General features: G+C 36.0%; 1 protein-coding gene and 1 pseudogene across 3 annotated transcripts in view; one reads left to right on the forward strand and one right to left on the reverse strand.

Moving 5' to 3' along the window:
* Samd8 (sterile alpha motif domain containing 8) overlaps nt 1–27,599 on the forward strand; it is a 58,126-nt gene extending 30,527 nt beyond the window's left edge. For 2 of the 3 annotated variants that reach the window (XM_076834699.1, XM_076834701.1), the window contains exons 3-6: nt 9,380–9,475; nt 11,504–11,621; nt 24,178–24,328; nt 24,501–27,599. In XM_076834699.1, coding sequence (XP_076690814.1) covers nt 9,380–9,475; nt 11,504–11,621; nt 24,178–24,328; nt 24,501–24,805 — 670 coding nt within the window. In that variant the 3' untranslated portion in view covers nt 24,806–27,599. The remainder of the gene's footprint in view (nt 1–9,379; nt 9,476–11,503; nt 11,622–24,177; nt 24,329–24,500) is intronic. The other variant, XM_076834700.1, reaches the window with a different exon arrangement.
* LOC143381376 (large ribosomal subunit protein eL27 pseudogene) lies at nt 21,534–21,935 on the reverse strand (annotated as a pseudogene).
* Nucleotides 27,600–27,886: the final 287 nt, after the last annotated feature.

Consider the following 27,886-nt stretch of genomic DNA (forward strand, 5'->3'; position numbering starts at 1 on the left):
CCACTGCTTAACTTATTTTTCATATATGTATGTATGTATGTATGTATATGTATATGTATATATATATGTGTATATATATATATATATATTTATTTATTTATTTATTTTAGTTTTCTATGGACCTTTATTTTATTTATTTTTATGTGTTGCTGAGAATTGAACCCAATGCCTCACACATGGTAGGCAAACGCTCTACCACAAAGCTACAACCCCAGCCCTAATTTATTTTTGTATAGATTTAATCCTTACGCATTTCAGATTTTGAAAGGGTGTCCTGGAAGTACGTTTGATCGATTGATTTTTTTTTTTACTTTTATGTGGTGCTGAGGATTGAACCCATGCCTCATATGTACTAGGCAAGTGCTCTACCACTGAGCTAGCTATATCCCTAGCCCCCATTTTTTTCCCTTAATTATGAGCAGGGTTCTGCTTTTCTGAAAATGTGGGCAGTCTCTTATCACCAAATAAATTGGAATTATCACAACTAGTACAAATGGATTTAATTGTAGTATTATTTTTTATTAAATACTGGATTTAGAAAAAGAATATAGTATATGTATTGTATGAAAAATAAGAATAGAACAATAAACAGAACTGTTTTATATTTGTGATTTGAAAGAACTCTTGAAAAAATTTGTAGTGCCTTATTTTTAGAAAATATTTTGCTCTTGACCTTCCGAAAGTAACTTATAGTATATGTATTTTAAGAATTTTTTATTTTATTTTATTTTGAGATAGAGTCTTACTAAATTGCCCAGGCTGACCTATGGGAGGCCATCCTCACACGGGATTTGAGTCACCTCCTGGCTGGTGGAGAAGTGCTTAGGCACGTCTTTTGTCCAGAGCTTTCCCCACCCTTCTGAGGTCCAAGGGCTTGTCCGTGTGGAGGCGTGTCTGGCCACTACCCCAAAGACCCAATCGTCATACCTGACCTTGGGACACTGCCCCCTTAATCTTCATTGGATGGGATTTTCCCCAGAATTTTCTGTTCCCCATTAAAAGTCCACTCCCTCGCGTGTTCTCTCTCCTCTATCTCTCCCCCTCCCTCCCTCCCTCCCTCCGTGTGTGTCTCTCTCTCTCTCTCTCTCTCTCTCTCTCTCTCTCTCTCTCTCTCTCTCTCTCTCTCTCTCTCGCGCCTCTTCAGTAAACCTCACTACCATAATAGGTGACTGGAGACAGGAGAAGCTGTCCTGGAGCTGGTTTAAAAGTAATTAGAGTCTGTCTCTTTAATTCAAAACTTCCTAGAGATTTTTCATGTTCTGAACCTTCATTTATGAAGCCTTGTCCGCCTCCACACGGACAAGCCCTCGGACCTCAGAAGGGTGGGGAAAGCTCTGAATACAAGATGTGCCTAAGCACCTCTCGCCCAGCCAGGGAGGTGACTCAAATTACATGCGAAGATGGCCTCCCACAGGTCAGCCTGGGCAATTAGTAAGACTCAAAATAAAATAAAATAAAAAATTCTTAAAATACATACTATGTTACTTTCGGAAGGTCAAGGGCAAAATATTTTATAAAAATAAGGCACTATAAATTTTTTCAAGGCTAAACTGACCTCAAACTTGGGATCCTCCTGTCTAAGCCTCCTGAGTTGCTAGGATTACCAGAGTGTACTACAACTGGCAAGATGAAATAATTTTAGAATATTCACATTACAATGGTGGAATAGGGTCTGGGAATTGAGCTCTGTGTTAGAGTGCTTCCCTGGCATGTGTGAGGCCCTGGGATTGATCCCACCACTGGAAAAAAAAAAAAAAGACAGTAGTATTTGGGAGGCTGAGGCAGGAGAATTGTAAGTTGTAGGCCAGCCTGGGCAACATAGTAAGATGCTATCTTAAAATTTAAAAAGGGGTTGGGGGGGCTGGGGATGTGGCTCAAGTGGTAGCGCACTGGCCTGGCATGCGTGCGGCCCGGGTTCGATCCTCAGCACCACATACAAACAACAAAGATGTTGTGTCTGCCGAAAACTAAAAAATAAATATTAAAAAATTCTCTCTCTCTCTCTCTCTCTCTCTCTCTCTCTCAAAGTAAATAAATAAATACATAAAAATTTTAAAAATAAATAAATAAAATAAAAAGGGGTGGGTATGTAGTTTAGTGGGTACTTTCCTAGCATAAATGAACCCCTGCCTTTAATTCCCAGTAACACACACACAGTCACATAAACATACACAGAAAGAATAGCATACACATGACATTTTTGCTCCCTGTGAAATCCCAACTAAAAAAATTTTTTTTTGCTTTTGTTTTTTAAGTACTAAAGCCTACAGGATGGGTTGGATAAAACAGCTATACATTTTTGGAAGTGTGAAGGCAGAATAAATGAATAGCAACTAGCAAAAAATATCCTAATTCTAAAATAGCAATGGAGAAAACTGAAAATCAACCTAATTTATACTGCAAATTTCTCAAAGCTGTGGACATTGGAGGTGAAGGAGTTATGCTAAAATAAACAGAACTGGTTGAAAGTTGTTTAAGAAATTATTAGAATATTCTATCTCCTATTCTATATAGTTTTCCCACCTGTAAACAAAAATTCCTAAGGAAGAAAGTGTGTGGATATCTGATATGTTGGGGGAAATAGCAGAGGAAACAGCTAGGCACAAAAAATTCTAAATTGGGAGTATTCTGGCATGTTTAAGGTACAAGAAGTAAAAAATAGGAAGAGCATTGAAATCAAATAAATAAGGAGTAACTATTAAAGAAGATCGAGAGAAAGAGAAACCATTCAGAAGACTGAAGAGAAAGATACTTCCACAAATATCCTAGAAGTCAGGCAAAAAAAGTATTTTAAGAAGGCTGGGGGGCTGGGGATGTGGCTCAAGTGGTAGCGCGCTCGCCTGGCATGCGTGCGGCCTGGGTTCGATCCTCAGCACCACATACAAACAAAGATGTTGTGTCCTCCGAAAACTAAAAAATAAATATCAAAAAATTCTCTCTCTCTCTCTCTCAAAAAAAAAAAAAAAAAAAAAAGTCAAGATTTAAAAACAAACTAGTCAATTTAAAAAAAAAAAAAAGAAGGCTGGGTAACTGGCTATGTCAAATGCTCGGAGAGGTCATGCAATTCAGTAATTAATTGGCCTTTGGATTTAGCAACATATTGGTCATCAGTGACTATGGCAAGAGTTAATAATGGCAAAAATCCAATTATAATGGATTCAAGTGAGAATGTGATTTACCTGAAGGTAATTCCTCACAAATATGAAAAAACATTACATTGTGACATTATTTATAATAATTATAAATATTGGCAATAATTTAAACGTTTATCCATGGAAAACTATTGAATATACTATGGTTACATCTACACAGTGAATTACTATTTAATCATAAAAAAGAATGCAGATAATTTCTATGAAATTATATGAAGTGATTTGCAACAAAAACTCAGCAATGGGGGCTGGGATTTTGTGGTTCAGTGGTAGAACACTTGCCTTGCATGTGTGAGGCACTGGGTTCGATCCTCAGCACCACATATAAATAAATAAAGGTATTGTGTTCATCTACAACTAAAAAAAAAAAAAAAATTAAAACAGAGCAAAAAAACCCTGAAACTTGGCAGTGAACACTGTGAGCTTATAGATGGTCATGTATAACCACCATTCCCTGGTGAAAAGAAACTAGACCAGGGCTTCTCAGAGAAGTGACCAATTTTAAGTCTGTGGTAAGGAAAGTATAACATAAGTGAGAAGCAGATCTTGTGCCATAAATCAGGGAAAGTGCACAAACCAATGGCAACACATCAAAAAAACATAGGAATTGGTTTAAAGGGGCTCCTGCTGAACAAATTAGTATAATTGGAACATTAAAAAGAATAATGTTGGTAATGGACTATAATATATTGAGTAAGAAAAATAATCTTTAAATCTACGGTAATAAACAAAAAATAATGGGTAAGACAGGAAGCCCTTTAAGAACACTATCCAGCAAATAAATGTGGTCGCACGACTGTTTTACATCCTCCAATAAGGTGAAAGGCCATTTGGTAGCAGCATAGTGTCGAGATCTGAAAGTATCATCTTACATATTACTTAATTACATAAAGAATAAAGTACCTTTACAATATAGCAAGACCTGGGATGTGTCTGCTTAACCAAATGACCAAATGTAGCATCTCCATAGAACAAACCAACATTCTGTGCATTGAAAGTGTGTGATGTTCACAATATCACCTATAATCTTGCTCCCCACCCTAATTTTTAAAAAATGTAACTCTATGAGAACATAATCAGAAAGATGTGAAACATGGAATATTCTACACAATAAGTAATCTGAAATCCCCAGAAATATCAGTGTCGTCACAAAAACCAGGGGGAATTGTAAGAGAAATTGAAGAGATATAAACAGGAACAGTACTTTAATTGGATCCTATATTAAGAAAAAAATATTTCTATAAAGAACATTTTGAGGTAATTAGGAAATTTTGAAGACCTGTATATTAAATGATGATAACTAAATCAATGTTATAATTTCCTGGATGTAATAGTATATTGCGTTATGAAAAGGATATGCTTGTTCTTAGAAATGCCAAAATATTTAGAGTATCATAATGTCTGTAATTTACTTTGGGAGACTTCAGTTTCCCCCAAAAGAGTTGTGTGTGTGTGTGTTTGTGTGTGTGTATAATGAAGTAAATGTGGCAGAGCATTAATTATTACAAACAATGAGGGACTTAGATGAGAAACAAAGTGCTTATTATTCTTGTAACTTTTTTCAGTAGAATCAGATTTTTTTCAAAATAAAACAATTAGTCAAAGAAATGATGAGAGAAATAGGATGGGAACACAGAAATTAGAGATAATCAAATCTTTCTTATAAGGGCAAACTTTTCTATAAGCACTAAGTGGAGCTATAGTATGGGAATGAATGGGGGGGAGAAATGGGGTCAAAAGGTATTGTTTGTTTTGTTTTGAATAGGCTAAACTGTGGAGTTTAAAATGGGAATGAGGGGCTGGGATTGTGGCTCAGCGGTAGAGTGCTCACCTCGCACGTGTGAGACTCTGGGTTCCATCCTCAGCACCACATAAAAATAAATAAACAAAATAAATATAATAACAGCAAAGGTAGAAAATGTGGAAACAGGCAGAAGACTGCTGTATGTGCTGATGGAACATAGGAAGTGCTCTTCTGATGGCTTTTATTTTCTCTGTGTACAGAAAGTGAGAACAGAGAAAAGAAATGGAGGTTTGGAAAGAAAAGCTGGAATATAAAATGTTCCTCTACAGAACAAAAGAGTGAGCAGATTCATGTAATGTCATAGCAGCACTAGGGGCCTGTTCGAGGTGATTACTATGGTACAGCATGTATATAGCATGACTAGTGCCCTGAGTTTGATTCCCAGAACCACCCCTGCCAAAAAAAAAACCCAAAAAAACTTACATACCCTTGGCATAGGGGTATTAGACAATACAATTCATGAAATTGAGATTATGAGGAATAATCTTAAATGACAAGGTTTCAGTTACAACATGAGTTGAAATTGCTGTGGTGTAGGGTAAAGGACAAGATCATAGGAAGAGAAGTGAAAGTAGAAGTGAGCAAGAACACAAATTATTGTTAGAATTAGAGTGACAATTATCCTGAACTTCTGTAAATAGCCATCACAAGGAATAAAGAAAGAAAGGGAAAATAGTTTGGTAGAGCAATGAGGATTTTGTTTTGAGTTGTACAGCCATCACCACTAAATCCAAAACATTCAACCTCAAAAGAAATTCATACCATTAGCAATCATACTCTTTTCCCTCCTTTCTTCAGACCCTGCCAACCATTGTTTCTATGAATATGTCTATTCTGTCCATTTCATATAAATGACACCATATGTGGCTTTTTTGTATCTGGCTTCTTAACATGCTTTCAGGATTCATACATATTATAGTATGCATCAATACTATGTTTCTTTTTTATTACCAAATGATTTTCTATTGTGTAGATATACCATATTTTATTTACCCACTTATTAATTGATGGGCATTGGGGTTGTTTCCTTCTTTTGGCTACTATTAATAATGAGGCTTGAACATTCATGTACAAATAGACATTTTCTCAATTCATAACAGGAATTTGAAACCAAATTTTTTTTGCTTTACTATCTACAGTGTCATTCACTAACAAAGCTTCATGCTCTTAAACATTTAAAGCTTTTTTCATCAGAGAACAGTCGCAGATGCTGTTAGTGTTCCTTCAGTATCCTCTCAGATCTCTTTTCCATTTTCCTGAACACTAATGCTCTCAAGACCTGGTAGTTATGCCTGTTTGTTGGAGGGCTGCTCTTGAGCTGCCAGAATACACTGCCTACTTGAAAAGAGAGTAAAAAATGCTTAGAAATTTACATTCCTTTAGTAGCAGTCCATAGCCAATGACTTAAGAGATGGGGTATAGATACTTCATTTCTCTTTGCCCTAACTGGGACAGTATTTAGCTGGAACCTACACTGGACCAAATTCCCCATAGGATTGAGCTGAAGTTAGCCATTCCTGACTTCCTACAGAGTTTTGCTTTATGTCTCACCCTTGCTTTGCTTCTCTGTCTTATTGATTTCATGTTCTACCACCCTATAGATTTTCTTTGGAACTCTTCCTCAAAAATCTCTTTCACACTGTATTTGTTCCAGGGTTTGCTTCTGAAGCCTATTTTACACAATAGGCCATATGAATGGTCATTCAAGAATATCCAAACATTCAAGGAAAACATACCAATACAAACAGGAAAAAGGGAAATTTGGAAACAAAATAGGGAGCAGAAGAATACTTTAAAAAAAAAAAAAATGATGAATGCTTACTTAGCATGTGTGAGGCCCTGGATTCAATCCCTAGTACCTAGAAAGAAAGGAAGGAGCAAGGGAAAAATGAAATAAATTTAAAAAATACAAACCTTTTTGGGGATACTAGGGATTGGATCCAGGAGTGCTCTACCCTTGAGCTACAACCCTTTTTTTTTTTTTTTTTTTTTTTTTTTTTTTTTGAGGCAGGGTCTCACTAAGTTGCTAATGCACCTCAGCCTCTAAGTAACTGGGATTATAGGCCATACCCTATACTACCAAGCAGAACTTAGATTTTTTTTTTTAATTTGTTCTACTTAGTTGTACATGACAGTAGAATGTATTTCAATTCATCTTACACAAATAGAATGCAACATTTCAATCCTCTGACTGTACACGAAGTAGAGATTCACCATTCATGCAATTATACATACCCTGAGTCATACATCATCACCTAGGGTAATGATGTCCATCTCATTCCACCATCCTACCCCTATGATCCCTCCCCACCCTTCCTTTATCCCATTCCAAAGTTGGTTCTCCGAAACCACCCTCTCCTGTCATGGACTCATGGACTTAGATTTTTTGGGACTGATTTACTTAGCTTAGCATGATATTTTCCAACTCCATTTATTTACCTGCAAATGTCATAATTTTATTTTCTTTTAATGATGAATAATATTCCATTGTGTGTGTATATACACCACAGTTTATTTTTCCATTTATCTATTGATGGGCTTCTAGATGGTTCCACAGTTTGGCTATTATGAATTCAGCTGCTATAAACATTGATGTGGCTGTGTCACTATAGTATGCTGATTTTAAGTCCTTTGGATATAGACCGTGTAGTAGGATAGCTGGGTCAAATGGTGGTTCCATTCCAAGTTTTCTGAGGAATCTCCACACAGCTATCCAAAGTGGTTGCACCAGTGTGCAGTCCTACCAGCAATGTATGAGTGTACTTTTTCCCCCACATCCTCATCAACACTTATTATTGCTTGTATTCTTGATAACTGTTATTAAATTTTTAAAAACCGAAAATTTGATATAGAAAGAGGAATTCACAAGATGAATTTTATTCTAATAATAACTTTATTCTAATAAATAACCGTGCAGGAGGAGTAAAAAATGCAGCCATTCTAAATTGGGATAAGAGCAAGAAGAACTCTTGGAGACATTTCCCTTGAGGGAAAAGAGAAATTAATAAAATAGCTGTATGCTCTGGATCAGGTCTGTAATCCCAGCATCTGAGGAGGCCAAGGCAGGACATATCACAAGTTGAAGGCCAGTCTCAGCAATTTAGAGATACCCTGTCTCAAAAAATAAAAAGGAATGAGAGTGTAACTCAGAGGTAATGTGCCCCTGGAATCAATCCCGAGTATTGCAAATAAAAAAAGTATTTATTAGCTTTGGAGAATTATAAGAAGTTGTTCAAGGAATGAACTTACAATAAGTAGATCTTTCTGGAAAAGGCAATCCTTTCAGGGACACCAATCCACGTCAGTTGTTGCCCTTGGGCTGGGGTGGGGGCACAGGGGAATTTTCTGGAGTGATTAAGATGTACTTATTCTTTTGTTTTTTTAATATTTATTTTTTAGTTGTAGTTGGACACAATACCTTTGTTTTATTTATTTATTTTTTATGTGGTGCTGAGGATCGAACCCAAGCCTCATCCATGCTAGGCAAGCACACTACTGCTGAGCCACAACCCCAACCCAATTTGCACTTAATCTTAATTAAGATTTACACAAATCTTTTAAACAAAATTATGAAATATTAAGAGCATGAGAGAGACTGTGTGTGTGTTAGGAAAGTTTGTGACTAAAAGATTTAATGCTAGATGAAGTAGCTAGAAGAGTGACAGTGATTGCCTCTCAGGTACAAGAATTAAGTTAAATAAGCACTATATAAATTTTGTTTTGTTTTGTTTTATTTTTGCAATACTGGGGATTGAACCCAGGGCCTTGTGCATGCTAGGCAAGTACTCTACACCACTGAGCTACATCCCCAGCCCAAACAATTTTTTAGAAGAAATATTTTTTCAGATGTTAATGAACCTTAATTTTATTCATTTATTTGTATGCAGTGCTGAGAATCGAACCCAGTGCCTCACACATGCTAGGCAAGTGCTCTACCACTGAGCCACAACCCCAACCCCAAATAAACACTTTTAAACACTTAAAAAAAAATTGTATATATACATATTTATATGTATTACGTATTTAAATATTTTTTCATGATAATAATGGATATAATTATTAAAGAAAAGAACAATTTCAAGTCCTGATTGTCTGGATTCTGAAATTAACATATAAGAAAAGGTCTTTTTTTCCGTTCTTTGTGGGTAGTTCTGTATCCAGGTTTGCCATGCGATAAGGTGGGAGAAAATGGTCATTGCTTTTTCATAGAGAGCCAGAACTTGGAATCACAGAAAACAAGCATGTTCTAAGAAGTGGTTCACTTTATAAAATTGATTTTTATTCCCAGACTCTCCAAATACCATTTCTTGAGAGAGGTAAAGTTATTTAAACTTTTAATGTCATTTTTAGAAAAGTGAATATCTATTGAAAAGGGTGATATTTACTTCTCTTCAGTTCAAAAAAAATTTTTTTTCTGTTCCAGTGTTCCTAGAATCCCATGGGCCTTTGCCATGACAGAAGTATGTGGCATGATTCTATGTTATATTTGGCTCCTGGTTCTTCTTCTTCACAAGCACAGGTACCTTCCTTACTCTCTTGTGTTTGGTCATCAAGTCTTGTCCCTCCCTTTGCATTTTTCTGGTTAATTTCCTTCTCTGGTAAGTGTGACATTATAGTTATTAACAAAAAAAAAAAAAGGTCTCAGATTTAATCAACAGAAGTGTCATCCTACATAGTACCTACATAGTAAGTAATATTGTGAATGTATTTTGCAGGAAAAGAACAGAATTGTGGGTGATCAGCTGTGAGCTAATCCTTACCAGTTTAGCCTTATCTTTTTTTTTTTTTTTTTTTGAAAGAAACAAATCGGAAATGTCACATTCTATAGAAGAATAGAAACTCTTCCAAGGACAGTGTTTGGTTCAAATGTTTAAATGAAAGAAAGTGTTCTCTGTTTGGAGAAGGTCCGTTTAAAAAATGAGACCATTTTACATACTCTATATATCTGTCTATGCAGTGTGATTTACTTGAGATGGTATAGGAAATTGCTTAATAGGAGAAGTGCTTCTTTGGCATATTCACCAAGAAATATAAAGGGAAGAATTTTTTTGGTTAAAAAAGGAAAGCATAAGGGCCCTAGGAGAGGCTCTTTTCCTACTCTAATGAGGAAAATTACTTGATTCAAGTAAAAAAGGGAAAAATTTAAAGAAGAATAAAATTTGTAGTGATCTGCTGTCCATCTTTGGAATGCAGGAGAGGAATAAGGACACTTTCTTGTCATTTTCTATCCTTTCTCCTCAACAGGATGTGCTTGAGATAACCACAATGATGAGCTTTGTGTCCTAAGCCATACTTATTTCAGGCTTTGAAGGTGAAAAGTAAGGTTGATGATTGCTATTCTTGTCGCACTTTGAGGCCATATTGAACCTTTCTGTCCCATTTTTTTTTTTTTTTTTTTTCAGTTTTGCAGCAATATTTTTAATTCTGGTTTGCTTTTGAACCTGAGGTGTTTAGAAACATGCACCACTGCTTTCTGGTTACCTTTGCCTCATAGAACTCCATGGATTTGAATTTATCCAAGTTTTCAAAGCAAAAGAGAGTTTTACCTTATAAACTGTTGGTTTAGCAAAGCATAGTAGCGGTCAGTTCAATGCAAATTTACTTAGTTTAAAAAGACATTTCTTGAAGCATCACTTTTATTAGAATCATTTGGATGTTTGTTAAAATGCAGATTCCTATTCCCAGGTATGTACACTGAGACTTGAAATATACCTAGTCTTGTGTTCAAAGCTCTTTTTGAGGGAGAAAGGAGCATTTTGATTTCTTTCTTTCTATATTATTTATATGTTTTTTTGTTGCTGGGGATTGAACCCAGGACATCATTCATGGCTAGGCAAACACTGTACCACTCAGCCACATCCCCAGCCCAAGAGGAGTATTTATATAAATGTATAAAACAAAAGTTCTCTCTAAGCATCTTAGTTTATTTTAATTTAGGACATTTAAAGAAATAATATAACAGTAAAAATGATGTCACAGTGCAGTTCATGATTACCCAAATTGTAGTTTTTCAAAACTTATATTTCAGATATACTTAATATCAAACTTTGTATCTAAAAAAAATTATAGCTTAAGTTAGGAAAAGTTAGAATGAATATCAGCTAATATTATTAGCCAATTTTTTAAATACTTTATTTTATTTATTTGTTTTTTTGTGGTGCTGAGGATCAAACCCAGTACCTCACACATGCAAGGCAAACACTCTTCCAACTGAGCCACAACTCCAGCCCTCATTAGCCAATTTATTAAATCAATTAAAATGAAATAAAATTTAAAATTAAGTTCTGTGGCTATACTAGCCTCATTTCAAGTGCTCAAGAACCACATGTAAATAGCATATTGGACAAAGTATTTATAGAACATTTCTATCATTGCAGAGACTTCTATTGGATAGTGATGCTTTAGATGTACTCTAAGATTCCTGTCTTCTTAAAAAAAAATCTAGTGGTTTTTCTGCTTGCTTTCCCTTTAGGTAAACATTTGATGCTAGGGTTTTTTGGTTTGTTTTTTTCTGATCTTTTTCCCTCTTTGCTTGCTCTGTTCACAGGTCAATCCTTCTGCGAAGGCTCTGTAGTCTGATGGGCACTGTATTCTTGCTTCGCTGCTTTACCATGTTTGTGACCTCCCTCTCCGTGCCAGGACAGCACCTGCAATGCACTGGAAAGGTAGCCTGCTACCTTCTTTATCATTCTTTCCTTTTTGTTCTTACTGGGTTAATGGCACAGCATATGTAGTAGGGACAAAATTTTGCTCTTACTATTAAAATGTGCCTTTTGGTATTCACAAGACCTAATTAACTCCTAAAAAATAATTTGGTAAAAATTCTAAGCTAGACTCTGTCTCCCTTTGTTTCTATCCATTGATACTAGTTCCATGCTGTAGAGCTATAGGAAAAAAGTTTTCTCTGAATTATCTTTTCAAACCCCAACATATTCCCTTTTCTAACTCCTTAGCAGTTTATACTCTGGTCACTTCATTATCTTCATCACTCCTTTTTAAAAAAATTTTGCAGTTTTAGCATATCCCATTTAAAATATAGTACTTAGTACTCTAAATTCTTTCTGAGATATACAAATAATGGTGGATTTGTTATTTTTTGTTTGCACTTTGTAGCATATTGGTGTACTGTTGACACATCATCTCTTTTGTTTAAACAGAGAGGAGAAATTATGCTGATAGGAATAAGAAAGAGGATTGTGAATATGCTGAAAAATTTTTAAAAGAACTTGAAAATCACCTATCCTTTTTTTTTTAAGAGAGAGAGAGAGAGAGAATTTTTTTTTTTTTTTTAATATTTATTTTTTAGTTCTTGGCAGACACAACATCTTTGTTTGTATGTGGTGCTGAGGATTGATCCCGGGCCACACGCATACCAGGCAAGCGCGCTACCACTTGAGCCACATCCCCAGCCCAAAAAATCACCTGTCCTTGATACACAAAATTGATTGTTGTAATTGGTTAAATTTGGACAAAAGAAGTTATTATTCTACTTTTCCAAGCCTTCATGCCTTAGTTTTGTATTCCCAAATATTCATTAACACCTTTGTTGTTATTTTAGTGTTGTTTGTAAACCAAAATTAGGTGTTAGTTCCTGTACTGTAATAAAAATAGCTGACTTACCAACTAGGGAAGATTAAGCAGCCAAAGGAGATCCAGATATAAAAATAATGCCCTTGAGGCAAAGGGTAACAAACTTTCTCTAGGTATTAGGAATGTTTTCAATGAGCAATAAGAAAGTGGAGGCGTGCCGGGGATGTTGCTCAATTGGTAGAGTGCTTGCCTCAATTGCACAAGGCTCTGGGTTCAATCCCTGGCACCACAAAAAAAAAAAGAAAGAAAGTAAGTGGGCAAGGAGGAGTGGTTAATATGACTTAAGAGTTGACATAAAGAAACTCTTTTGTTTATTTTTAAGGTAAAAGTTGGGAGATTTTGGATTTTTCAAAAAGGAAAAGTAATTTTTTCCTAATCATAAAGTTATATAAGCTTATTGTAAAACTACAAATTATATAGAGATGTATGCATTAAAAAGTGAAAGCTCACATAAATCCTTTTTTTTTTTAACCCATCCTGCAAGTAATACTTTTAACAGTAGTATATATAGCTGCACAGACCATTTGTAAGCAGATTTCTTACACGCTCACATAAGTTTATATAGATGGATACTTTTTAAATAAAGATTGGATTATATCTCAGGCATTATTATTTAGTTTTTTTTTTGTTTCTGTTTTGTAGGTTTGTTTTTATTTTTATTTATTTATTTATTTTTGTACCAGAGATTGAATCCATAGGTGCTTCATTACTGAGCCACCATCCCCAGCCCTTTTTATTTTTTATTTCTTTGGTACTGGGAATTGAACTAAGGATGCTTTACCACTGAGCTACATTACCCAGTCCTTTTATTTTATTATTAATTTTTTTTGAGACAGGATCTTGCTGCATTGCCAAGGCTGAGTTTGAATTTGTGATCCTTTTGCCTCAGCCTCTCAAGCCACTGGGTTTACAGGTGTGTGCCACTACACCTGGTTTTAGCTTATTTTTAATTTAATGGTATGTTTACTTTTTCTGAAAAAATATATATGGTTATTCACCTTTATAACAGCTTCATGGTATTCCATTATATGAATCTCCTTAAGCAGAATTGTGAAATTAAAGAACTTACACATTAAAAATTGTGATAATTTGTTTTTCTTTCTAAAGGAAAACATTAAGGATTCACTTATTTACTTTTGGTTTTCATACACATTATCAATATGTTCAGGAGGCTGAGGCAGGAGGATGACATGTTCAAAGCCAGTGTGGGTGATTTAGCAAGACTGTTTCAAAATAAAAAAGGCTGGGAATGTAGCTAATTGACTCATTTTTTAGGTGGATTACTAGTTTTTTGTTAAGCGTTTTATTTCTTTAATTGTAGATCAGTGGCTGGCAAATATTTCCTCCCATTCTCTAGATTGTTTCTTTACTCTGTAGACTTGTTAACTTTTGCTGAACAGAAGCTTGTTTGATGTAGCCTTGATATTTTTTGCCTTTGTTTCCTGTACTTTTGGAGCCATTGCAAGTATCTTAAAGTGTTTCCCCCTTTTCCTCTAGTAGTTTAAGAATTTCAGGTCTTATATTAAGTGTTTAGTTGACTTTTTACATGATGCAAGATAGGGATCAAGTTTCTATATCTTTTTTGAGAATTAATTCCCTGTAGATATATGGATTTATTTCTGAGTTCTCTATTCTGTTCCAGTGGCCTCTGTCTTTTTTTTTTTTTAATGCTAATACTGTGCTATTTTTGTTATTAAGGCTCTGTAGTAATATTTTTGGACTCAGTTGTTATGATGTTTCCACTTTGCTTCTTCTGCTCAAGATTGCTTTGGCTTTTGGGGGTCTCTTGTACTTCCATATAAATTTTAGGATTATTTTCATTCTGTGAAAAATGTCATTAGTATTTTGGTGGGAATTGCATTGAATATGTACATCTCTTTGGGTAGAATGGATACCTTAACAATATTCTTCCAATTCATGAACATGAGAGGACTTTCCACCTTCTTTTTTTCTCCAGTTGTAGATGGACACAGTACCTTTATTTTATTTATTATTTTTATGTGGTGCTGAGGATCAAAAAAACCCAGTGCCTCACATGTGCTAGTCAATTGCTCTACCATTGAGCCACAACTGCAGTCCAACTTTCTACCTTTTAATGTCTTAATTTTCTTTTTTCTTTTTTTTAATATTTATTTTTTAATACCTTTGTTTTTATTTATTTATTATTATGTGGTGCTGAGGTCGAGCGCTGTACCACTAAGCCACAACCCCAGCCCCTTCATTTTCTTTGTTTAGTATTTTGTGATTTTCATTGTAGAGGTTATTCACATTCTTAGGTTAAGTTTAATCCTAAGTATATTATTTGTTTATTAATTGTGGCTATTGTTAACAGGATTGCTTTCATGATTTTTCTGAACCAATTCATTATTGTTGTATACAAAAGCCACTGATCCCCCCTTCCCCACCAATCAGGGATTGAACTCAGGTCACTTGACCACTGAGCCACATCCCCAGCCCTATTTTGTGTTTTTATTCAGAGACAGGGTCTCATTGAGTTGCTTACCATCTCACTTTTGCCTGAGGCTGGCTTTGAACTCACGGTTTACAGGCATGCACTACACCATGCCCAGCTAAGCCTCCGATTTTTTTTTTTTTAACATTTACTTTTTAGTTGTAGTTGGACACATACTTTTATTTTTATTTATTATGTGGTGCTGAGGATCAAATCCAGGGCCTTGCACATGCTAGGCTAGCACTCTATCGCTGAGCCACAACCCCAGCCCAGCCACTGATTTTTTTATGTTAGTTTTGTATCCTGATACTTTTCCTGGATTTGTTTATCAGTTTTAATAGTCTTTTGCAGAATCTTTAGGATTTTCTATGTATAGCGTCATATCTGCTAAATAGGGATAATTAGACTTGCTCCTGTTTATTTGCTTTTTATTTCTTTCTTAATTGCTCTAAAACTTCTAGTACTATGCTGAACAAGAGCAGTGAGAATGGACACTGAAATGCTTGCAGTTTTTTCCCATTTAGTTATGTTTGCTGTGTGGATTTGTCTATAGCTTTTATTGTGTTGAGGTATGACCCTCTTATGCCTAATTTTTTTCATCCCTTATCATGAAAGGATGTTGAACTTTATCAAATGTGGTTTCTGCATCTATTGGAATGATCATCTGACCTTTATCCTTCATTTTATTTATGTAATGTGTTACTTTTGTTGATTTGCAAATATTGAACCATCCATCCTTGTATCCCTAGAATAAAACTAAAATAGTCTTGGTTATTGTGTGATCTTTTTGATGTGCTGTTAAATTCAATTTGCAAATATTTTGTTAAGGATTTCTGCATCTATATTCATGAGGAACATTGGTGTGTGTGTGTGTGTCCTTGTTAGGTTTTAGTACCTCAAAAGCATTTATTCCCTTTCAATTCTATGGAATAGTTAGCATTAGTGTCAGCTCCTTTTAAAAGATTTCATAAAATTCACATGTGAAGCCATTCAGTTCTGAACTTTTCTTTGGAGACTTTTTTTTTTTAATTGATTCAGTTTCATTATTTGTTATTGATTTATTCAGGTTTTTTTCTATCCTCTTGGTTCAATTTTGATAGATCATGTAAGTCCAGAAACTCGTCCATTTCTTCTAGATTTTCCAGTCTGTTAACATCTAGTTTCTCAGGCTGGGGATGTGGCTCAAGCGGTAGCGCGCTCGCCTGGCATGTGTGCAGCCTGGGTTCAATCCTCAGCACCACATACAAACAAAGATGTTATGTGCGCCGAGAACTAAAAAAAATAAATAAATATTAAAAATTCTCTCTCTCTCTAAAAAAAAAAAAAGAATGTGTATTTTAAAAAAACCATCTAGTTTCTCAAAAATAATTCTTTATGGTCTTTGAATTTCTATAGTCATGGTGTCTCTTTTTTAATCTCTCATTTTATTTTTTGGGTCTTCTTTCTCTCTCAGGCTATTCAAAGATTTGCCAATTTTATCTATATTTTCCAAGAACCAATTCTGTTTATTTTTAATGCTCTTTTAGTTGTAGATGTACAAAATACCTTTATTTTATTGTTTTTATGTGTTGCTGGGGATCGAACCCAGTGCCTCACACATGCTAGGCAAGCGCTCTACCACTGAGCCACAACCCTGACCCTCTATTTTTTTTTAAAATGTGGGCATTCGTTGCTATAATCATTCTTATAATACTGTTTTATTGCTATGAACATTCTCATAATACTGTTTTTTCTGTATTCCAGAGGTTTTGGTATGTTGTGTTTCCATTTTCATTTGTTTTAAGGAATTTTTCCATCTCTCTTTTTTTTTTTAAAAAAAAAAAAAGGATGATCTATTCATTGGGGACAAGGGGGTATTGAAATATCTAACTTTTATTGTATTGGAACCTATCTCTTCCTAATAGTGTTTGTTTTATAAAATCAGGTATTTCAATATTAGATAGATAGATGTATAGATAAATTGCTTATTTTGGCACTGGTGATTAAACCCAGGGACATTTTATCACTGAGCTACATCCCCAGATCTTTTTATTTTTATTTTGAGAAAGGGTCTCTATAAGTTGTTGAAGGTTTCACTAAATTGCTGAGGCTGTCCTTGAACTTGCAATCATCCTGCCTCAGCTTCCCCAGTTGCTGGGATTATAGACATAAATCCTTCGTAGATTTATAATTTTTAATCTTCTTGATGAATTGCTCTCTCAATCATTATATAGCAACCTTCTTTGTCTTTTCTTACTGTTTCTTCTTTTGAAGTCCATTTTTTAAAATATAACTGTAGCTTCTCCTGCTTGCTTTAGGATTCTATTTGCTTGAAAGATCCTTTTTTATTCTTTCATTTTCAGACTGTGTATCCTTACCAGAGAGCTAACTTTCTGGTAGGCAGCTTATTGTTGGTTTTGTTTTTTAATCCATTCAGCCAGTCTGTGTCTTCTAACTGGAAAATTAAGACTGCTTATCCTCAGAATTAATAACAGGTTTGTGCCTGTTATTTTGTTGAGTTTGTTTTGGATATTCTTTAGTTCTTTTATTCATCTTTGTGGTATGATAGTTTACTTTTTCATAATGTTTGATTCTTTTCTATTTCTGATCTGTGTATCTGCTCCTCTAGTGGGATTTATATTTTCACATGCTATCATGAAAGAAATTTCCATTTCTGGATATCAGGTTCCCTTAATCTTTCATAAGTCTGGTTTGATGGTCACGTATTCCCTTAGTTTTTGCTTATTTTGGAAGGTCTTTATTTCCGTTTTGGTTCTGAGGGATAATCTTGCTGGGTATAGTAATTTTAGTTGATAGTAAAGTTATTTTCTTTCAGGACTTCATATACATTATTCCATGCCCTCTTGGCAATTAGAGTTTCTGCTGAGAAATCTGTTAGTCTAATGGAATTTTCCTTAAAAGTGACTTCATATTTTTTCGTCGCAGGTTTTAAAATTCTTTGTCCTTTGACAAAGAATTGGACTATAATATGTCATGGTAAAGATCTTTTCTGGTCATGTCTATTTGGGGTTCTCTAGGCTTCCTATACCTACATGACCAAGTCTATCCCAAGATTAGGAAGTTTCTGCTATGCTGATGATGCAGACATTTGATGTTTTAAAGATCTTGTATCTTTCTATTCTTTCATATATTTTTAAATTTCTTTCTGAATGTGGTACTTCAAAAGACCTGTCATCAAGCTTCAATATTCTTTTTCCGCTTAATCTAGTCCATTATTGAGGTTTTCAGCTGACCGATAGAGCTTTTAATTCTTTTGAAATTTATCAGGCATTTCATTCACTTTGATATCTTTGGAATCTATTATTAGACAGATGAACATCAGGAGGTGTCACTTTACCTTGTTTTTTTAACATTTCTTGGGTTCCCATATTGACTTTTGTACATCTGATGAAATGTGTGTATTCTCTGCTTTTTATGGAATAGCCTTGTTTAGTAAGCAGATTTTTCCTAAAGGTGTGTCTTGGAGTATTAGTTTGTTATGCAGTTTTGAGTTTCTTTCTAGGTCATAGTGTAATCTCCCTGTAGTTTTATTTTTATTATAGTTTTGGACTATGCTTAGTACATTTGGGCACAACACTTACATATCGGAGTTGAGAGAACCACTGTCTCTGCAAGTCATGCAGGAGTGAAGACACTAGCATTTAGACAGGTGTGGTGTAGATAGCAGAGTATGTGAGGTGCACCCTGTATAATTTCTTCAGTGGGAGTAGTAACCTCTTTCAGATGATAGGGATTTCCTCAGGCACCTCTGAAGTTGTTTCTGCTACTCAGAAGGGTGTCTGGTTGCCGGAGTCTGGCTGGGCACAAAATCACGAGCCACTCAAGCAGGAACAAACTTTATTTTTGAAACTGCCGCCAATGCCCCTTACGCTCCCGGGAAGATTGCCGACTGACTCACGAGGCGTTCTCCCGGACCCCAACAGGAAGTCCCTCCTCCGGAATTCCCTCCTACCGCACTTCCCCAACCAATGGGAACTCTCCAGGAGTCCCGTAGCAGGCCGAGGTGGACAACAGGAGTCCAATATCCATATGAATGCAGATCTTAACATAATCATATCATCTTGATGGCTTGCTGGTGTCAACTTTCAACCAAAAATGCCTTGCATCATATTACTTGGCTGTGGCTCTTAGCATCTGGTATTGGCTGCTCCAGTAGAAATGCGGGACATTGAGCATTTTTCCTCTGATCAGGCCCTGGTGCAGGTCCAGGTGCTTTACATAGAGAGGTGGGGACAAGAATTACAGCACCCCACCACCAGAGGCACTACTCAGTCAGCAGTTCATGAGTAGACAAAGTGTGGGGGTGACCAGTGCAGGGAATCTGCACAGGGCAGATGCAGAAAGAAAACTTGGATTAGTCCTCTCTGCTACTACTCTGGCCATGCCAGTCCAGGAACTGGACCTCAGAGACTCCCTGTAGGGAAGTTTTAAATTGTTTCTTTTACCTCTGAAGTTTTGATAATTTCAGTTTCTGAAATAAACAATAAATTAACAGGAGAAAAAGAACACATTTACTGTTATGCAGAAGTTTAGAAACATACATAAAATATGACCAGGTGATTGAAGCTTGCAGTACACAAAGGATTAGGGATTTAGGGTTCCCAGAACAGGTTGGATGGCAGTACAACCCATAAGAGGTTCAGGAGAAGAACTGCATGGCCATCAAAAACTGTCTTATGATGTAGACAAAGTTTCCAAGAATAGCCCTCAAAAACTGCCTGTGGCCACGTGTCAGACCCCCCAGTCTCCTTTCTATGAAAAGATCTTTCCTAAGCAGATGTGGATATCTTAGAGAAAGCCTCTTTTTTAGTTTTTCCGCGGACACAACATCTTTGTTTGTATGTGGTGCTGAGGATCGAACCCGGGCCGCACGCATGCCAGGCGAGAGCGCTACCGCTTGAGCCACATCCCCAGCCCCATAGGACAGATTTTCAGAACTATTTCTGCCTGCAGTTCTCTGAATAACACAAAAGAAGTATATTTGGGGTGAGCTATTTTACTCTCCCATAAAGCTTGTTACATGGATGAGAGAGGTAGCCGAGGAATTTAACTGTGGGACAGCCACTGAAGAGAACCTTAGATCTGTGCATAGGGCTGCTACATGTGCTACAGAAATAAGGTAGATGCCATTTCTCCAAGTATGGACAGCCTATTTTCTGTCTCTAATGGTTGTTTTCCATTGCCAGTTAGTTATATATGGATATATTTATTCAAATCTGCCCTAAATACTGTTAATTGCTTTGAATTATGATATAACCTACTTATTAACCTGAATTATTTCCAGTAATCATTAAAAATAGAAAAAAGAGGATAATAATTAGCAATCAGATCCCTTACAGTGACTTCTATAAGGCATTTTTTAAAAAGTTTTTTTTCTTAAGTTATACATGGATGCAGTATCTTTATTTTGTTTATTTACTTTTATGTGGTGCTGAGGATCGAATCCAGTGCCTTACAAGTAGGAGGCAAGTGCTCTACCCCAGCTGCCAACCCATAAGGCTTTTTTTTTTTTTTTTTTTTTTGCGGGGGGGCGGGGGGGGGGGTACTGGGAATTGAACTTAGGGACACTCGACCATTAAGCCACATCCCTAGCCCTATTTTTTATTTTATTTAGAGATAGGGTCTCACTGAGTTGTTTAGCACCTCACTTTTTTTTTTTTTTTAAAGAGAGAGAGAGGGGGGCTGGGGATGTGGCTCAAGCGGTAGCGCGCCCGCTTGCCATGCGTGTGGCCCGGGTTCGATCCTCAGCACCACATACAAACAAAGATGTTGTGTCCGCTGAAAACTAAAAAATAAATATTCATATTTAAAAAAAAAAGAGAGAGAGAGAGAATTTTTAATATTTATTTTTTAGTTTTCGGCGGACACAACATCTTTGTTTGTATGTGGTGCTGAGGATCGAACCCAGGCTGCACGCATGCCAGGGGAGCGCACTACCACTTGAGCCACATCCCCAGCCCCTTTTGCTGAGGCTGGGTTTGAACTCGAGATCCTCCTGCCTCAGCCTCCCAAGCTGCTGGGATTACAGGCATGTGCTACCTTGCCCCGCTGCCCATAAGGCATTTTTAAAATATTTTAATTTGTTCCATAAGGCATTTTCATTGTAATAAATTAATTGACTGAAATCATATTCCCAGAAATAGGGTGTTTATTTTTGAAATTTAGGATCTTCAATGCCAATTTCTAGTCAGAGCATCCTGTTCATTTTGCTCCGAAGTGTTTTAGTTTTGACATTTTGGAAAGAATGTATGAAACATTTAAGCTGGAAAATGATGAGGAGACTGGAGTAATTGGTAATTTCCTTCTTTTGACTGGCATCACTTGTTCTCTGTCTTTGGTTGAGACATTTTCCCAGAGGTCTCCCCCTCCTCTCCTCTCTCCCCCACCCCACCTTCCTTACCTCCTTGTGTGTGGGGGGTGGGGGGTGGTATTGGATTAAAACCAGGATTGTTCTACCACTGAACCTCATTCCCAGCCCCCTTTTTCTCTTTCTAAATTTTGTTTTTAATTATGGGAACAATAACAACAAAAACATCTAAAACCGAAGTTTCTAAAAGAACCATTTGTTCTTGCTGTCTTAAACATCTCTTCAAACTTAACCTTGGCCTTCTGATGGGCCTTACATTTAAGAGCAGGATCTCTGAAGACATCCTAGTCAACAACAGTTGTGTCCAAGGGGATATCCACAGAGTACCTTGTGGGCATGATATGATTGTAATTATAAAACTTTCACAAAAGACTTGATCTTTGACCTTTTGGAAGTTTTCTTTTTGCCCATGGCAGGTGTCACTTTGTGGGGATATCGATTAATTCTAGCTACCAAAGCATGGCTTTAGGGACACTCTGATGTGCCATCATCAATGACGACAGCTTTGTGTTTGGAGTAGCGTCCAGCCAGGACCAACACCATCTTCCAAGGTTCCATGAACTTGCCCATTTCAACAGCAAGCAGCCAGGCCTACAGCAGAAAGGAAGAAAGAGCATTCTATTCTCCCTTTTTATTCTTTAAGACAGGGTCTCTCCCTTTTTATTCTTTAAGAGAGCTCTCATCTCTTTCCTTTATAAATACCTCTCCCAGCAATCTTTTACACTTTACCTGTTTGTTTGTTTTTTGTTTTTTTTTTTTTTTTTTTCAGAGGCTGGTTTCAAACTTGTGATTCTTCTGCCTCAGCCTCTCAAATTGCAGTGATTACAGTCATATATCATTGTACCTGGAAATCTCTTCTCTCCTTTTATGAGGTTTTTACCTTCTCAAAAATAACATCTCTATTCATCAGAGGTCATAGAAGAACCAAATTATGTGTATTTGTTGAGTATCTTGCTCTTTTCCAGTAATAAATTTCTCTCTTTTCTCTCAACTGCGGCAGAAAGGAAAAGTGTATAAGCAGTAGGTGAACTTTCTAGTGAGATTAGGACATCTAATGAAATTGTTTTGTTTTGGTTTGGTTTGTTTTTTTTGGTCATTAGCCATATTAGAATCTATCACTCAAGGTAATTTGCTTTTTAAAGTTTAGGTGTGGGCGTTGGAGTTGGTTTTGGCTGCTGACAACAGGAAATTCAAAATGACTATGATGTAGTAAGCACACATGATATATTATCTCTCAGAAGTCTGAAAGTAGATACTCCAAGCCTGGAATAATAACTTTATAGAGTCATCCAAAATTTGTGATTCTTCTGTCTTTTTGCTTAACTGTTCTAACCCTTGGCTTACATTTTCAAAGCTACTTTGTAGTCCAGGATGGCTGCTAGATCTTCAAGTAGGCTACAAGAAGAAAGGTAAAATGGTAGAAAAGATTCTCTGAGCTCTCATCTCTTTCCTTTATAAATACCTCTCCCAGCAATCTTTTACACTTTACCTGTTTGTTTTTTGTTTTTTTTTTTTTTTTTTTTTAGAGAATTTTTTAATATTTATTTTTTAGTTCTCGGCGGACATAACATCTTTGTTTCATATGTGGGGCTGAGGATCGAACCCGGGCCGCACGCATGCCAGGCGAGCGTGCTACCGCTTGAGCCACATCCCCAGCCCTTTACCTGTTTCTTATTGTATAGAACTTACATGTCGAATACCTATCTTCAAGGAAGACTGGGAAATAAATTGTTCTGGAACTTCGTGGCCGAATCAATATATTTGAATTTCTGTTGCTGGTGAAGAAGGGGAGAATGGATATTGAATGGTAGCCCTTGATCTCTGCTGAAGACTATTTCTTTTTCTTTTTTTTTTTTTTTTTTTTTTCATGGTAGGGGGCGATACTGGGGATTGAACATAGGGTGCCTCACATGCTAGCCATTTGCCGTACTACTGAGCTACATGCCCAGCCCTGTAACCTACTTCTTTTTTTTTTTTTTTTTTAAGATATATTTTTTAGTTGTAGGTGGACACAATACCTTTACTTTGTTTATTTTTACGTGGTGCTGGGGAATGAACCTTTGTAAGGCATGCGCTGTACTGCTGAGCCACAACCCCGGCCCTGTAACCTACTTCTTAAAGCAAGAATAACCAAGCAAATACTATTGTGATATCATATTAAAAGTTTTAAGGTTGAGCTTGGTGCAACATGGTGGCTCTCAGCTGTAATTCTACCTACTTGAGAGGTTGAAGCAGGAGGATTGCAAGTTTAAGGTCACCATTAGCCACTTAGCAAGACCCTGTCTCAAAATAAAAGGCTGGAGATGTAGTTTAGGGATAGAATAACCCTGGTTTTAATCTCCTGTATTACCAAAAAACAAAAATAAATAAATTAATAAAAGGGAGGGCACTGGGAGGAATGACAAGCCAATGTGGTAATACATGGCTGTAATTCCAGCTATTCAGGAAACTGAGGCTGAAATATGAGCCCATCCTGAGCAATATACCAAGACCCCCATCTCAAAATGAATAAAGAAAAAAACCTTGGAGATGTTTTTGTGTTATAGCGACCTTTTCTTTGTAGAGGAAGTACTGTAAAGGAGTTTGAATTACAATGATTTCACTTAATTACCAAAATTTTTCTACATACAGTCAAGCTTTGACCAACCATTCTTGAGGTCTACCGGGAATTAATTAGACTGGGTCCCTGTTGATTTTGCTTAGTTCTTCTTATTTCAGAGTTATTCCTTATTTGAATTTCAGTGAGAATGGATGTTGGGAAGTTCTTCCCTTCTTAAGCATTTGAAGTACTAATTCATAGTTTTCATTGTAGATATATGGCAGTGTATGGGAAAAATTACACCGGGCTTTTGCCATTTGGAGTGGATTTGGTATGACCCTGACTGGCGTTCACACTTGTGGCGATTACATGTTCAGTGGCCACACAGTCGTCCTAACTATGCTGAATTTCTTTGTCACTGAATGTAAGTATTTGTTTAGTGCTTCTGTGCATGTTAGATAACTAGCTACACAAGGGGCTGTAGAAAGTGTGTAAAGTCCTTTTAAGAAGGAGTAAAACAGCATCACCTAAGAAATGTGTGACTATAAGCACTGGAGGGAATGCTTTTTAAAATGATCTTTCTGTCCTTTTCCTAGATACACCAAGAAGCTGGAATTTCTTGCACACTTTATCCTGGGTTCTCAACCTCTTTGGAATCTTCTTCATCTTGGCTGCCCATGAACATTATTCCATTGATGTGTTTATTGCCTTTTATATCACAACAAGACTCTTTTTGTACTATCATACTCTGGCCAATACCAGAGCATATCAGCAGAGTAGGAGAGCAAGAATTTGGTTTCCCATGTTTTCTTTTTTTGAATGCAACGTTAATGGCACAGTACCTAATGAATATTGTTGGCCATTTTCAAAACCAGCAATAATGAAAAGACTAATTGGATGAAGACTGTATCTTTGTAATGAGTTTGTGATTAAATATACAGTAGTTGTTGAAATGAATAACTTTGCTTTCTTCCTCTAGGTTGTTCCTGGATGTGTTGCATTTTGGCTTATATGTTGGTAGAGTTTCCTGTTCTGAGCAAGGCTATGATTATAAATAACAAGAAAAAACAATCAAGAGTTCTTACTTACCTGTTTGAACAGAAAGATTAAATAGAATTTTCTGCCCCTCCACTTTAGGGGGAGACCCACTGTTTAACTGGAGTCAGGCTGTTACCCTTACCTGTTGAGTATTTGCCTTATTGAACATAAGCAAATCAACTTAGGTAGTTACCTGGTTGAAAGATTTTTATTGATTTTCAGTAGGACTCTAGTCGAGAAATAATATTTTTAAGCTCCTTATTACCTTCTAAAGAAAAACACTACCAAGTAAGCAATATTTGTTCTTTGAACTAATTCGTTTGTTAGTCTGGAAAGTGATTTGTTTTACTGATAAATCACTTTTTGCCTTCTGAACTATAATTAAGAAAAGTACACTGAGTTATACCAGCATGCCTGAAACGAGGAGAATGAAAGGGGCCATATAAGAGGTGACAGAGAACTGATGTGGATGTCATTGGCCTTCTTTTTAATGCAGAAATAGGGCTCTATTTTTCACCAAAGATTAAACAAAAGATGCAGTTCCTATTTTGTTCTGAGGGTTTAATATGAACATCAGTGAGTATTGATGAGGAGAAAATGGCTGCATTTATAAATGTAAATGTGGCAGAATTTTAATGATATGGGTATCTGGAATAACTTTGTGCTATAAATGTTAGTGGATGACAGCCCAATTTAATGCTTTTTAAATGATATATTTAATAAGCGAAATAGGAGTGTTTTATCAGATGTTAAAGTTCTTACGTCAGTAAATAGGGAAGTATGCATGCAAAGATTTTTTTTCTTTGAAAAGAAATTTATAACAGATTGTAGATATAATGTTAACCTTAATTTCTCATTCTTGGCCATCAGAAAGTAAATAGTCTGAAACATATTTGCATACAAAAAAACTCTGTTGGTTTTTATTTTTTAAAATAATTGTGTATATACATTCTTTCTATATAGTCTTAATTTGGCAGTGAGGAAATTATATACTTAGCTGCTGTTTACAACACTAAAAATTTAGTACTTAAGTAATTTCGCCTCTGTGATAACATTTGTCACTTTATTTTTAATGATTTTATATAGTAGTTATGACAGTAGCATGGTGTAGAAGTGGAAATTGACCCCTAACTGATTAACTTAGTTACTTAGAATATTAATTGTATAGTTTTTACATTCCATTAAAAAAAAAAAAAGAGTTAGAAAAGGTGCTAACATACTAAAGTCTAAAATTAGGCCATAGCAAAAGCCTGCCACTTCCTTATCTAAGTGAAATATTTTATTTTTGCACTTTGAGTCACAGTCCCACCCCTGTATAAGCTACAGAAGAGTCTGGATGAATTGTATAGGGAAAAACTACATGTGTAAGTTTCCATCAGTGCTGAATAACCCCAATTTGAGTCTTTTGTACATTGTTTATTTCTCATTTGAGAAATGACATGTCAACTCATTTTCTTATGCTTTTAAATCTTGCACTTCAGAATCTTACAATATCTTCAATTATTGATTCTGTTACATGCTAGGAACAAAAATGCCAAGGTAGTAGAGCACTTGCCTGGCGTGTATGGGGGGCCCGGGGTTTGATCCCCAGTACAGTGTCGGGGAAATGTCTTACCTAAAGAATTATTGCATAAGCTAATGAAGGAAAGATACTTATTAAAACTCTTTGACCTTTGACATCAAAAGATATGTAACTGCCATTTTTTTCTAAATGACAGAACAGGACTAAATTTAACAAGGAAGGAACTTATGTTGACTTTGGGAAAATATTTTTTTTAATGTGGCACACCTAATTTTAAAATGTTAAATAGCTTATTAATGACAAATACCCTAATATCAATCTTCTTTCCTTCATATGGATTTTATTGTAGAACAAAGTAGAAATATAGCTGCCACTAACTTTGCAGAGCTATTGACCTTGAGTGTACCTAACAACAGGCTGCCATGAGTATTGTAAAATAACATTTCAGCCTTGTGATTACTCATATCTGTTTTGAGAAGAAGGTAAGCTAGATTTATAATTTATTGTTTTAACTGTTACAAGGCAGTGTTTACATAAATTAATCACTTCCAAGTCTCTGTTTGGAAAACTTTGAGACAAAATTATTTTTAGTTTTTAGGAAACACAAAAGTACATATTTTAGTTGTTTTTTGTTTTGTCCAGAAATTTCCATGTTTTTGTCTTTATAATTTTTTTTCTTGTTAAAATCTTAACTAGTGAAGATGGAATTTATGTTTACAATTTGGGTATGTATATGGCTGGATGGAGAAGCCACATACATGCCTTAGGTTTACCTTTTATTTTGACTTTGTACTTGGTTCCACAGTTGCAGACTTGTGAAAAGCTTGCATCCTTGAGAGCATAGTAAAGAAGGAACCAAAAAGGTTTTGGCTTTGGGGGATGCAAATGGAGGTTATGTTGAAAGTCCTTGATGCATTTTCTACATTCTTGGGTACAATGTTGCCCTTTTCTCTTTTCTCCCTTCCCTTCCCTACCCTTACTTTCCTTTCTCTCCATTATTTCCTTTCTTTCTTTTTTTAAAGACCACAGTAGGGTAGTGTACTGAAAGATAACTGAAGATGATAGGGAGTCAGAGGTTTTGAAAGAAGGCAAGTTTATGGTTAATCAGGTAATTTCGGGCGGGGGGGGGAGGGGGGAGCCTTTTTGGGCTGTGCTTCTGGCTTCTCAACATGACTGTCCTTCCATAGTTCTCTCAGACCAGAATTGCCAGAGCAAAAATTCAACTTATACATGCTGACTTGTTTATTGCTATCCTTCTAAATCTGAAAGCAGTAAGCTAAGCCTTAGAACCAGTAAGTTAAATAAATGTGGGCTGTTCCCCACAAAAGAAAACCCCATGGCCCAGAGAGCTACTGGATAGCATTACCCTTGACTCTGTGAGTGGTAATCTGCCCTACTGTATACCTATCTAAGTATTAGAAC

This window comes from Callospermophilus lateralis, chromosome 15 (genome assembly GCF_048772815.1).
Source record: "Callospermophilus lateralis isolate mCalLat2 chromosome 15, mCalLat2.hap1, whole genome shotgun sequence".
Classification (NCBI taxonomy): Eukaryota; Metazoa; Chordata; class Mammalia; order Rodentia; family Sciuridae; genus Callospermophilus; species Callospermophilus lateralis.